The 13844-nt window shown below is 42.3% G+C and overlaps 1 protein-coding gene across 2 annotated transcripts in view; it reads right to left on the minus strand.

The window, feature by feature from the left end:
* The window catches only part of SPNS2 (SPNS lysolipid transporter 2, sphingosine-1-phosphate), a 158195-nt gene that overhangs the window by 75338 nt on the left and 69013 nt on the right, over window positions 1-13844 (minus strand). For both annotated transcript variants that reach the window (XM_087717221.1, XM_087717223.1), the window contains exon 3: window positions 1788-1924. In XM_087717221.1, coding sequence (XP_087573347.1) covers window positions 1788-1924 — 137 coding nt within the window. The remainder of the gene's footprint in view (window positions 1-1787; window positions 1925-13844) is intronic.

Here is a 13844-nt window from a genome sequence, read left to right on the forward strand (position 1 = left end):
ACCTTAGAAACAGCCTTCCTTCCTTTTGGCACCAAGTAGCTTCATTAATACAGTGGACTTTAGACTCCTTGCATTGTAAGGTCACAATGTCCTGCCTACCGCCTTTCAGTCTGTGATGGCCATAAAATTGCTAAAAATTGTTATATTTGGCAAAAGACCAAGAGGTAAAATCCAAAGCTCCACTTCTTTCTTTTGGAGGCCTGTGATTATAGTTGCAACTGTTAGAAAATAATTGAAAGAAAGTGGACGGATTATAGCTCGCCCTGAACAAGGGCCATTTCCTGATGGAGTTGAAGAATGATTGCTTAATTTGTTTCAAAAGTTTCCATCTAAGAGCAACTTATTTGGGACTTTGTAAAAGCAAAGTGCAAAGAAACTAGAGCGAAGGTTGACAATCTAGCAACTTGCTGATGTTTGTTTGAAACAGGTGAGAATACTACAAAACATCTGGAATACACTAGATGGACTACTACTGATATAGCAATAGCAATAGCAATAGCAGTTCAACTTATATACCGCTTCATAGGGCTTTCAGCCCACTCTAAGCGGTTTACAGAGTCAGCATATTGCCCCCACAGTCTGGGTCCTCATTTTACCCACCTCGGAAGGATGGAAGGTTGAGTCAACCCTGAGCCGGTGAGATTTGAACCGCCGAACTGCAGTTAGCAGTCAGCTGAAGTGGCCTGCAGTACTGCACTCTAACCACTGCGCCACCTCGGCTCTATATCTTTGTAAGTCAGAAAGCTGGTATATAACTGATACTAATTTGGAAGACTGGCTTGGATCTGACCAATCCAATCCAGGGGTAAGGTCCATGTTTTCAACTCCATCTTGAGATACTGAAAACCTACAAACTCTAAAGGAACAACAAGGATTCTACTGCTAGGCAATGGCCTCCAATAATTCTGTATCACAACAAATCAAACAATAGATCTATCTAGTTCAGTATTGCTAGTAATAACTGCAAGATTTCACACGACTGTCTTTCCCAACCCAGCTTGACGATGCTAAAGATTAGGGCTGGGATCTTTTCTATGCAAAATAGATGCTCTCCCACAAGATTTACCTAGCATGCAGGAAAACTGCCTGTTCTCAGAGACAGCAGGCTAAATGAGATCATTGCTCAATTACTGTCTACACTGACTGATAAAAGTAGGATTTCAGCCAAGGATTTTTCCGATCTATAGCAATAGCAATAGCACTGAGACTTAGATACCGCTTCACAGTGCTTTACAGCCCTCTCTAAGTGGGTTACAGAGTCAGCATATTGCCCCCAACAACTTGGCTCCTCATTTTACCAACCTTGGAAGGATGGAAGGATGGGTCAACCTTGAACTGGTCAGGATCGAACTGCTGGCAGTCGGCAGAGTTTGCAATACTGCATTCTAATCACTGCGCCAGCCAAGGCTCTTTTTAGCTGGAGATACCAGTGACTAAAGTTGAGTTTTGTGTGTGCGAAGCAAACTAATTTTCTATTTCCCTTCGTAATACCATCTACATCAGGGGTGTCCGATCTTGACAACATTTAAGACTTGTGGATTTCAACTTGTCTTAAAGTTGTCAGGATTCAACACTCGCTGGTTTACCTCAAGTAGCTGACCAGAGCTTTATATTTTCTTCAAAGTGCTGGAGATTGAGGCTCTATAGGGGTAGAACAGATGATCTTCTCCAGGGCCATAGACCTCTCCAGAATGCCTCACCCTCTTTTTCATTCCAAAAGCTCATGTCTCACCTGACCAGCTCCTCCAGCTGCAGAGCACATATTATTCCCTCTGCAAAGCTCTTACCTGTTCAGTGATGAAGGAGCTGGAGAAGGTAATGGCTGACCAGAAGAAGATCCCACAGCTAAGAATAATCTTCCTGTTGAAACGGTCACCAAGGTAGCCAAATATTGGGGCTGCCACCATAAAGCTACAGATGAAAACTGCAGAAGAACAGAAAGGAAGAGATGGATTGGGTGAGCAATTCCCAAACATTCAAAATTTGATCAGGTAAGTCAAAAACAAAGTATCAATCATCTACATCCAGCTTTCCCTAACCTGGTACCTTCCAAATGCATTGGGAATGCATGACAGATTCGACTCTTCCATTCAAATCATTGGTGAACACTTCATAAGCTGCAGATACTACAGATAGTCCACAATATACCGTACATATATGACCACAGTTGGAACCAGAATTTTGATTGCTAAGTAATGCAATTGTCACATGATCAGATATGATTTTACCACCATCCCACCCCCACTGTGGTCATTAATTGACTTTCCACAGTCATTAACAGTATCACGTAGTTGTTAAGTGAACAATGTGGTCATGAATTGACTTTGCTTGTTGAAAGCAAGCTGGGAAGGTTGCAAATCACATGACAAGATACTGCAACCATTGTAAAGGTGAGCCGATTGCTAAGTGCCCAAATTGTGATCACGAGACCACGGGGATGGTGCAACAGTCATAACTTCAAGGACTGACTGTAAGTCACTTTTTCCAAGGCTGTCATAAGTTCGAAACCTTTGTTAAATGAACAGACTGAAGTTGAGGACTACTGTATTCAAAACTCAAAGGAAGAAATTGTTTCCTCATACACGGTCAGATTTAAACAGTGTTTATATATTTTATTTATTATTGCATTTGTTCATTATAGGTAGTCCTCAACATACGGCCACAAGTGAGCCCGGAATTCGTGTTGCTAAGTGAGAAATTTGTTGAGTGAGTTTTGCCCCATTTCACGAAAACTTTTCTTGCCACATTTGTTAAGTGAATCACAGCAGTTGTTAAACTAGTAGCAGGGTTGTTAAGTTAAACTGGTTCCTCCACTGATTTTGCTTGTCAGAAGAATTCACAAGGAGATTCCATAACCCCGGGACATTGCAACCGTCATAAATGTGAATCAGTTGTCAAGCATCCAAATGTAAATCACGTGACTGAGGGGATGCTGAACAGTCATAAGTGTGAACAATCACCATAAGTCACTTTTTAGTGCCATTGTAACTTCAAACAGTCACTAAGCAAACTATTGTAAATCAAGGACTACCTGTATCACCTCCACTCATGATAGTAACAGTGTCATAGTGAAAAGAGGATGAATTTAAACCCGAGTTTCCCTACCCCTACACCAATACTTTGGTCTTTACAATATGGAAAATTAATATTTGCAAAACGCTGACAGTTGTGTACCTTATCACTCACTGTTGGCTAGAAAGATACTATGTTTTTCTACACAATCCATGTTAAATCTATTTTCTATTCTTTGCAGATCTGGAAGTCACTTGTTTAATTAGATGGTTTGTTGATGTGCAACAAAAGGCAATGTAGAGATTTTAAAGACAGAGGCGGTACAATTTGGGAAAAGGATTTGAGAACAAAAGAATAAAATGACAAAACAAGAAGCTGGCAGAACCCAGATGGCAGCATGAGAATATTCAGTTTGAGTTGTTAAAAAAAAAAGTTCAGACAATGACGGTCAGTTTGCCAGAAAGACTGCCTGCCAGCTAACACATCCATATCTAGCCCAAAAGTCTTGGAGCCAGGAGCTAGCTCCCATTTAACTAGGAAAAAAATGAAGGCTGGTGGAGGGAAATGGGTGGAGGGCCTGCCATCTAGTCTACTTAGACAGAAATTAATTTCTGCAACCAGACAAGTGGTCCTCATTTAATTGGGAATGGCAACTCAGTCATTAAGTAGTTGCTAAGTGAAACAGCCACCATGGTTATTTTACTTAAACTTTGCTTTTCGGACTTGGAAAGGTTGCAAATGCATGGTTTGGTTGCAAAGTTACTTTTTCACCACTGTCTCATTTAAGCCTGGTTCTCACTAGAAATATAAAGGATCAAAACTGGACTTTCAGTATGCCCAGCCTGAGTTCTACCCATGAGCTAAAACAGCTTTTCCCTCTACTTTATCTATTACCTTCTCAGTATAATGCAGTGTTTCTCATCCTTAGCAACTTTAAAGATATGTGGACTTCAACTCCCAGAATTCCCCTGCCAGGGGAATGGTCCTGGCTGGTCTAATGCATTTGATTTTTCTTAGTCTAACCCAGGGCTGTCAAATTCTGGGTCCATGGGCCGGATGTGTCACGCGCTAGCCAAGCCCAGATCCAGTTTAGTGAAGAGGGAAAAAAGTCCCGCTACGTTATGTGATGCCGCTGTGATGATGCAAGTTTGACACCCCTGGTGTAACCTACCATGTTTCCCTGAAAATAAGGCAGGGTCTTATTTTCTTTTGACCCCTGAAATAAGCGCTTTGCCTTATTTTTGGAGAGGTGTTATTATTTTTGAGGTGCAGGAGGCAGCAAGCATGGTCACCCCATGGCTGCTGCTGCATTGCTATATCTTCAGGGAGGGCTTATTTTGGGGAGGGCTTATTTTTGCGCATGCACTCAAAAGCTCAATTGGGCTTATTATCTGGGGAGGTTTTATTTTCGGGAAAACAAAGTATTGCACAAGGTTGTTGTGAGGAGAAATAGCAATAACTACTATGTACACCACGAAAACAGGATAGAAAGCAGGCCAGAAACAAAATGCAGAAAGTATCAACTTTTATTCTGAATTATTAATTGTCTTTCATATGATCCAGCATTCTCAGGTCCAACTTTAAGACTCAAATTGAAAGCCACCAAAGGCCCAATGATGCAAACTCAAAATGGGGATGACTTTTTCAGAAAGAACCAGACATTTCTCTGGCATCCTCAAACAACTTTAAAAGGTTGAAGATTCTTTTTCAGAATGGAAGTCTTTAAAAATAAAATCGGGGGATAACACAGAAGTTCAGATTCCATTTTGTAGCCTTGCCTGACAAAAGATGATCTCTTTCAAAGGCAGGTCATGCAGGAACTTTTTTTTTTTTTTTAAATGGCACCTTTCAAAGTTTCTGTTTCCTATACGCAATTGGGCCGGCCCCAAAATACCAGACAAAAAGGCAGGTGAATAAAAATAAGTAAAATGACAGACGCCCTTCCAATTGAAAGTGACAGCTTTGGAGTCGTACTTTGGAATGAAGAATGAGCAACACGTCTGTTTCGTTGCAATTGTGGTGAAAGAGCAGGAAAGGTTTAATTATCCAGACAGGATGGGATTTCTCTGTATCTATTTCTGATTTCAGTGGTCAGACCCACCCTGATACAGGTGGAATGCTTTTCTTTTTTTGGTTTTTAATTTCTCCCAGTTCTTTTGTGGTGCTGTGTGGGTGGATGTGTGCCCACATGTGTGCACATCTGTGTGCTTGGAATTTCTCTTGCTCTCTCTTTTTAATTATATGAGACAATAATAAAAAAATAAATAGTTCATCTTCTCCAGGCTTTGTGGATTCCTTCACGCACTGTTACCCATGATTGCCAACTCATTTTTTTTCCCATCCTGGGAAATGCCAGTCAACCAGCAACCTAGTTCTCTGTCACGATATTTAAAGGTGCTCTTTGATTTCTTTGACAGAAAAAAAATAAAGATTTGCCCCACACCCCCTCCAAAAAAAAGTTTAAACGTTTAATCATAAAAGATATTGTGATTTGTAAAAGGTTCTCTCAACTCATTAAGACAAAGGTTTCCCTCAGGCATGAAGGAGACTGAAATTCAAATTTGCACTTGGAATTGTTCTCCTGAATGAGGTCGGGGTTTAAAGAGTTTATTTCACAGTTACTTGTTTGTAGAATTATATTGAGAATTATTGAGGATAGTCATCACTCCCCACCTGCCTTTCTCAGAAAGATCAGAGACTCTTGATGTGATCATCAGCAATGGCAGAGCAATGGCCTTTCTAATTGTTAACTCCTTTGCAATAGAAATAGTACTATTACAAGTAACTGGGGACTTATATGCCATCCCATTGTTGTGAACCGCCAACGGCCAGCGGAGCTGGTGGCAGACTCAGATAGTGAGGAGGTTGGGGAGGAACATGACGAGTGCTCTGCATCGGAGGCAGAGATGGGTCCAGGGCCGTTTGACAGTTATCATCTGCCTTTGGAGTCGGAGATCAGTGGGGCAGAAGAACAACTGGAGCTGCCAGGAGAAGGGAACAGCTAAGGAACAAGGGTTGTATAGGGAGTAAAGCCACAGGTGGATGGTGAATGGCCCCTCCCATAGGGAATAAAGAGAAGCAAAAGGGGAGTGGAGTTTGCAGGAGACAATTAGTTCAATCCATTAGGGTGAAGATCTGTTCCTGAATTCTTGCCAAGTATTGTCTGCTACAGAGTGGCGTTTGGAAGATATCGGCCTGGAAACTCAGCAAGCCTGATAAAGATCTGTAGTTGTGAAATCTATTGAAATACTGTTGGCTTGGACTTTGCTGGAGAGGAATTCACTTTAAACTACATAAAAGGGGTTTTATTGGGAGGAGAAGTCTGCTTCATACTTTTGGGAAGCCTAGGTCAGAACACAGAATAGTGCTTTATAGCAGTCTCTGGGAGGTTTACAGTGTCAGCATCTTGCCCCCAACAATCTGGGTCCTCATTTTACCAAATTCAGACGGATGGAAATCTGAATTAACCTTGAGCCCATCAGGATCCAACTCTGCCTGCAACACTACATTCTAACCACTGAAATCACATCTCTCTCCCTATCAAGCTTCTTCTAGATGAAAAGGTATCGTGAAATCTATGACTTGATATTGAAGGAAAGAAAAAGATCCAAAACCACAGCAAGAGATTTGTCTCTCTGTGTGTCTTTTTAAGGGTGAGAAGATGTAGCTGTGGAGCTTGGTTCAGCACAGGTAGCCTTCAACTTACAACCATTCGTTTACTGACTGTTCAATGTTACAATCACATTAAAAAAACTAACTTACAATCCATCCTCACACCTATGACCATTGCAGCATCCCCACAGTCACATGTATTTAGAGGACTGGGGTGCCCAGGGTCATGTGATTGCCATCCGCGACAATTCCATAGGATCTCAGACAACTAAAGTCAATGGGAGGGAGCCAGATTCACTTAATGGCCATAGATTTGACTTAACTGCAGTGATTTGCTTAACTGACAATAAAGGTCGGGAATTCAGGCCTGACTCACTTAACAACCATCATGTTTAGCAACAGACATTCTGGTCCCAACTTCCTGACATCCTATGTCAATGCTGGTCAAAAGGTGACGTGGTATTAAGTCAGGTGAGATGCTCGAGGACTACCTGTATGGCCTTGAACTCTGACAGCAACCTGAGAATGATTTTTAAAAAAAAACATGGAGTTGTGTTGAGGAACCAATTTTCTCTCAATCATGCAGGCAAAAGGAGACTGGATGAGCAGAACAGCAATGGGAAGTGGAATAATCAATATAGTCAGAAATATTGGAACACTTTTTGAATATTCATCCATCATTCTCATCATCCATTCTCTGTTGAGCCTCAGAGAATTAGTCAAACTTCTGCCCCGAAGTCATGGAGCTGAACCTTTTATTACTGTACTTGAGATCTATTTATAACTGTTCAGCAGCCAACAAGCTAACCACTTCTGTAGGAAGAACTCAATAGCTGGGTCTGATCCAATGCAAAACTTAAGTCTTATCTGAAAGCCCAGTTTCATGGAATACGTTCAGTGAAGTCAGAGTTTCTTCCCTTCAGGTGCTAGACAATTTTAGGCCTCCCCAAAAGATTACACAAACCACATTCAATCACAAATTGAAAAGGGCACTTCTGGCAATTACCAGTAAAGTCGAGGGGCCCTGAAAGCATGAATAATAAATGGGCTTATCAGTGGGGGCAGCAGAGCCCTAGTGATTTATGGAGTTTCCTTAGCAATGGTATGGAACTGGCTTGCCATTGTCTTCTTCAGGATGTGTGTTTTTAAAAAAACAATAATTCCACAATCTGCCCTACAGTTCTGATATTTCCTGGTGATCTCCATTTAATTAACTATGTGCAACTCTGTTATCAAGATCCAAGGAATGCATACAATAGTAAGATGCAAACTCTTGAGATATAGACTGTTTTATCTGTCTTCCCCCAGAATTGACCACTTAGTCTGGCAGAAGTTCTCCAACATCTCGCCTAACTTACTACCACTTCACCTTTTGACCAGCATTGACATAGGATGCCAGGAAGTTCAGGCACCAGCAGGGGTGGGTTTCAATCGGTTCGCGGCGGTCCCTGAGAACCGGTTGGTCGCCGAACCCGGAAGTAAGTAACTTCCGGGAATGGCGAAGGGCGCGCCCGCCCGCCCGCAGTCCTTACCCGGTTTTGACGAGTTCTGCGCTTCCACGCATGCGCAGGACGCATACAGCGCCTGCGCGATCATCTAGGAGCAGCTGGAGCATCGCGCAGACGCTAGTACGCATGCGTGCACCACGCGCGTGCACGAGGACGCCGCTGGCCACGTTCCAACCGAACCGGTTGGAACGGGGCGAGAAACCCACCCCTGGGCACCGGTTATAAGAATCCTCATGTTGTTAGTTGCAAAGTCATGTCTGACCCATCGCGATCCCATGGACAAAGTTCCTCCAGGCCTTCCTGTCCTCTACCATCCTCCGGAGTCCATTTAAGCTCATGCCTACTGCTTCAGTGACTCCATCCAGCCACCTCATTCTCTGCCGTCCCCTTCTTCTTTTGCCCTCAATCTTTCCCAGCATGAGCCTCTTCTCCAGGGAGTCCTTCCTTCTCCTTAGGTGGCCAAGGAGTTTCATCTTCAGGATCTGGCCTTCTAAAGGGCAGTCAGGGTTGATCTCCTCTAGGACTGACTGGTCCTCATAGGAGATTTCAAAAATGTCAGTAACAGGACCCTATCTACAAAGTTACCTACCTAACTGTAAGCTTACATATACATAGCGATAATACCGAGGCAGATTTGAAACTTGATGACTTCTTTTGTTTTAGCGTTTCCTCATCTGGGGTTGCAAAAATCCAAACAACTATAAGATGACAGCAAAGAATGGATGTTTCTACATTTCTGTGCTAGCAGCTGGTATTTGTCTGTGTATTCTCTGGCAGACATTTTGATTGATGATGTACCAACAACCTTAAATGCCTTCCAACTCTTAATAAGAATTTGGGGAGGTTTTGCGGCTATCCACATAGCCCAAGACAATTTATCAATATATGTTTATAGCTAATACAGTATAAAAGTGTGACTGCAAAATCAGGTTGCCACTAGATGGCAGCAATGAGAGATACACTATCTTATTTGCTGCCACCTAGTGGCTGGAATGGATGTCTGCAGTCCAGACATGGTATACCTAATAAATTCTACCAGCTCTCCTATGATATAGAAGACTATTTGAAACTTGGTCAGATCTTGTTACAACTTCACCAATAATAGCGGTTTGTATCTTGGAAAGTTTTAAAGATCAAGATTTTATCTGTCTATTCATGATCAAGCCATCCCTAAATACTTAGTATTTCAGTAGGGGCAATTCACAACAATATAGTGTTTCTGAGAAACACTATATTGTTGCACACCCTCCTTTCTAGCTATTGTAAAGTTTATAAGATCACAAGAAACAGCCTCTATAGCAGCAGCAACAACAACAAAAATTGCATTTCCATATCAGTACTAACCTGGATTGAAAATGCCTTGGATTAAATTTAGGATTTTTTGCATGCAAAGCCTGTTGCATTCCACCAAATTATAGGTGGTCTTCAACTTACATTCATTTGTTTAGTGTTGGTTCAAAGTTATAATAGCACTGAAAAAAGTATCTTATGGTCCTCGTACAGCACCCACAGTCATCAGATCAAAATTCAGGCACTTAACAACTGGCATGCATTTATGATGAGTTCCTGGGATCATATGATCACCAATTGCGACCTTTCCAACTGGCTTCCGATCAGCAAGTCAACGGGGGAAGCTGGATCTATTTAATGATCACTTGATTCTCTTAACAAATAATTTGATTAACAGCTGTGGCAAAATGGTCATAAAATCAAGTGTGACTCACTTAATAACCTTCTTGCTTAGCAACAGAAAGTCGGGTTCCAATTGTGGTTGTAAGTTGAGGACTTCCTGTTATCTTGCAGAAGCTAAAGACCATTTTTGGCCGAGAAAAGCTTCAAGTGTCAGCATTGGTCAACTATTTGGAAAATCAGATGGGACTGCTGGGCTAGGTAAAAACACTTTGTCCGAAAACTCTGCGAATGAGATCTGCTGGGTGCAAAGTAAACATATATGATCCCATAATGACCCCTGGGATTTTGGATATGGATATCCTGACCTATGTTCCTTTTATGCCAGGATGAACAATTGTATCAAAGTTTGGATAAATACACTCCTTTAAGGAGGGGGGTAGTGCCAGGAGGCTGCAGATACCATGCGAATCATTCCAGCTGCAAAATTAACCCTAACTCTGCAAAAGTATTTTTTTTTAATCACACAAGAAGTTTTTTCTTTCCCCATGCAGAAGAAGACCCCAGCCTTTGCATCTGCAAAAGTAACAACTTCCTAGGATGGAAACCCTAATTTAAAGTCAAACATGTTGTCCTAAACATCAAGGAAACAGAGATGGGTATAGTATCACTTAGTCATTCCAGCAGATTACTTTTAATTCACATTCAGACAACAGACTGTGATTCTTTTCCTGGGATGACAGTTTTTCTGGATTAATTATAAATCCAATAAACAGTAACAGCAGTAAAAACAATTAATTATAAACCAGATATCAAGGACAAATACAATAAAAGCTATTAGTAAGATTTACTTTTATGATAGGGCTCCAAATATTTCCCACTTTCAGTTTTACCTGGCCAAACAAGTAAACTTAGTAATACATACTGCAAACATTCATATTTTCATATGTTCAGAACAGAAACAGAAATACTCAACTCTGGTATTGTTTCCCTGTGTTTTTAGTATATGAATAACATTTTTAATTTATAAATAATAGCAATAATAACACATTCGCGACCAATTAGATCACATAGATTAGGCCTCCTCCGAATTCCATCTGCCAGTCAGTGTCGACTGGCAACTACACGGAGGAGAGCCTTCTCGGTAGTAGCTCCGACCCTTTGGAACGATCTCCCCGTGGAGATCCGTACCCTTACCACCCTCCAGACCTTCCGCACAGCCCTTAAAATCTGGCTATCCCGTCAGGCCTGGGGTTAAGATTGTAATCCGTCCCCACCCGAATGATGAATGTTGTGCTCTATTTTAATTATGTATTGTTCTTGTGTCATTGTTTATATTCCCTTCCCTATGAATTGTAAGCCGCCCTGAGTCCCCCCAGGGAAAAGGGCGGCGTATAAATAAACTTTCCAATTCCAATTCCAATTCTCCTTATGCAATCCACACTCTGTAATATTTTCCAAGCCCCAGTTATCATGGAGAAAGGAAAGGACCCTCTGCAGATGCTCAGGGACACTTTTTTCTCCAGTCTGCACCTATAGGAACTAAGACAACACAATTTTGCCAGTGCTTAGACAAAATGCAAGGACTACGTCATATCCAAATGCACAAACTGAGTTCAATGAGTCATAACACGCAGACACTGACCAAACAGCATTCATGAGGATCTTTCTCTAAAGCTGAGGACAAGGGAGACTATCTGATTCTGTAGTTGGAGATCTCCTACCAGGAGGGAACAGCTTCACTCTATCTCATGAATGTTTAGATTAGCCTTGAACAAAATATTCAGGTGTGAGGAGGGCAAACTCCAAAAGAATATTTAACAGAACCTCTTGCACAAAGTCTAACCACATGGATAATTTGTGCAGAGAGGGGAAGGGGAGAGAGGGGAGAGAAGAGAGGAAGAGAGAAAGAGAGAGAAGCAGACAGACAGAGACAGAGAGAGGAGAGAAAGAGAGAGAGAGAGACAGAGACAGAGAGAGACAGAGACACAGAGAGAGAGTGAGACAGACAAAGACAGAGATACCAGGGCATAACCTGGAAGGACAAGTAGCCAGTCTTCATTGAGCAACCAGAGATAGGTAGATATAGATTTAAAATCAAGAGCTACAGTATCTGTAAATCTCAACCAAGACTGGCTATCTGTCCTTCCAGAAATACAGATAATCCTCAACTTCAAAGCCATGCCCGCCTAGGTCTAGTTCCTCCTTGATTACACCACAGATCCAACTCACTTGAAAATAGCTTTGTATAGAAAAGGAATGATCTGTCAAAAACAGCACTTTCTTAGAGATGCAACAAGGATAATGCATCTTTTAAACATGTGTTTCTACAACGTCCTATACTTACTTTTGGGAGAAAGGAGTGGATTATAGAAATATGATTGTGCAACCAAAGCTAAAATTTTCAGGAGATAATATTCTTTTGAACTATATACATAGCGCATGGAATTTGACAACTGGATGACGCAAACAATTCTCTGTGCCCTTTCCATGGCTAAACCAATTATTTTGGTATTGCAATATTAGAAAGACAAATGTATAACTCCGTTTACTCATTGAGGAGTTGACTGCAGGTGCCACTTATGAGCAGATTGCCTACAGATGTAGACTTTGTATAGATGAGTTCGATGAAACGTGGGGATTCATTGATACACAATACAGGAGGTTAAAAAATATATATATACTGTAAATATAGGTGGTACAATGCCTCAATGATTAAAGACACTGAGCTAACAACCTGGAAAGCCAACAACCTGGATTCGAGATCTAAGCGCCGTGCTACAGGGCAAGCTCACCTTTTTTGCCCCAGCTCCTGCCCACCTAACAGTTCAAAAGCATGCAAATGTGAGTAGATAAATAGGTATCACTTGGGTGGGAAGGTAACAGCATTCCATGCACCTTGGCGCATAGTCATGCTGGCCCAGGGGTGGTATTAATTTACTTTCCCTACCAGTTCACAAATGTGAGCACGCACGTGGCCTTCCGCGTATGCGCTTTAGCTTGAAAATGTGCCTAAATAAGACGGCATAGAGACGGGGCTGGTGGGTGTTTCAGTGGAAACTTCCACTAAGTTTCCACTACCGGTTTAGGTGAACTGGTCCAAATCAGCTGAATACCACCTCTGCGCTGGCCACATGATCATGGAAGCGTCTTTGGACAATGCCGCTCCCTCGGAAATGAAATGAGCACCTTCCCCCTAGAGTCAGACACAACTGAACAGGGACAACCATTACCTTTACTGTAAATATATTAGAAATATATACCGGTATATATGTATTCGAGTAATATTTCCATTAGACAAGTATATCTAGAGTTGTAACAGTGTATTATTCGCCTGGTGCACCAGTTGCGTCCCTACCTGAACCGGGAGGCTCTCACAACAGTCACTTGTGCCCTTGTGACCTCTAGACTGGACTACTGCTACATGCTCTACATGGGGCAGCCCTTGAAGAGCATTCGGCGACTTCAGCTTGTCCAGAATGCAGCCGCGCGAGCGATCGTGAGTGCACCTCGGTTCACCCACGTAACACCTATCCTCCGTGAGCTGCACTGGCTGCCTATTGGTCTCCGGATACGCTTCAAGGCGCTAGTCGTCACTTATAAAGCCCTTCATGGTATTGGACCTGGGTACTTGAGAGACCGCCTGCTGCCAATTACCTCCACTAGACCGATTAGATCCCACAGATTAGGCCTCCTCCGAATTCCATCCGCCGGTCAGTGTCGACTGGCGACTACTCGGAGGAGAGCCTTCTCTGTGGCTGCTCCGGCCCTTTGGAACGAGCTCCCCGTGGAGATTCGAACCCTCACCACCCTCCAGACCTTCCGCAAAGCCCTTAAAACCTGGCTGTTCCGACAGGCCTGGGGCTAAAGAACTGTTGCCCCCGTCTCGAATTGGTATGACTGTTGTGTTTTAATTATGCATTGTTGTTTATGTCATTTTAAATTCTTGTTTGTATCCCCCTTCCCTGGTTGAGTTGTGAGCCGCCCTGAGTCCCCTTCGGGGGAAAAGGGTAGCATATAAATAAAATCAACGTCAACATCAACGTTATGATGGTATTTCACATTTGTGTTTTCCCTTATATT

The sequence above is a fragment of the Thamnophis sirtalis genome, unplaced genomic scaffold (genome assembly GCF_051295495.1).
Source record: "Thamnophis sirtalis isolate CommonGarterSnake01/CBP01778 unplaced genomic scaffold, rThaSir2_p1.2 scaffold_6, whole genome shotgun sequence".
NCBI classification, from domain to species: domain Eukaryota; kingdom Metazoa; phylum Chordata; class Lepidosauria; order Squamata; family Natricidae; genus Thamnophis; species Thamnophis sirtalis.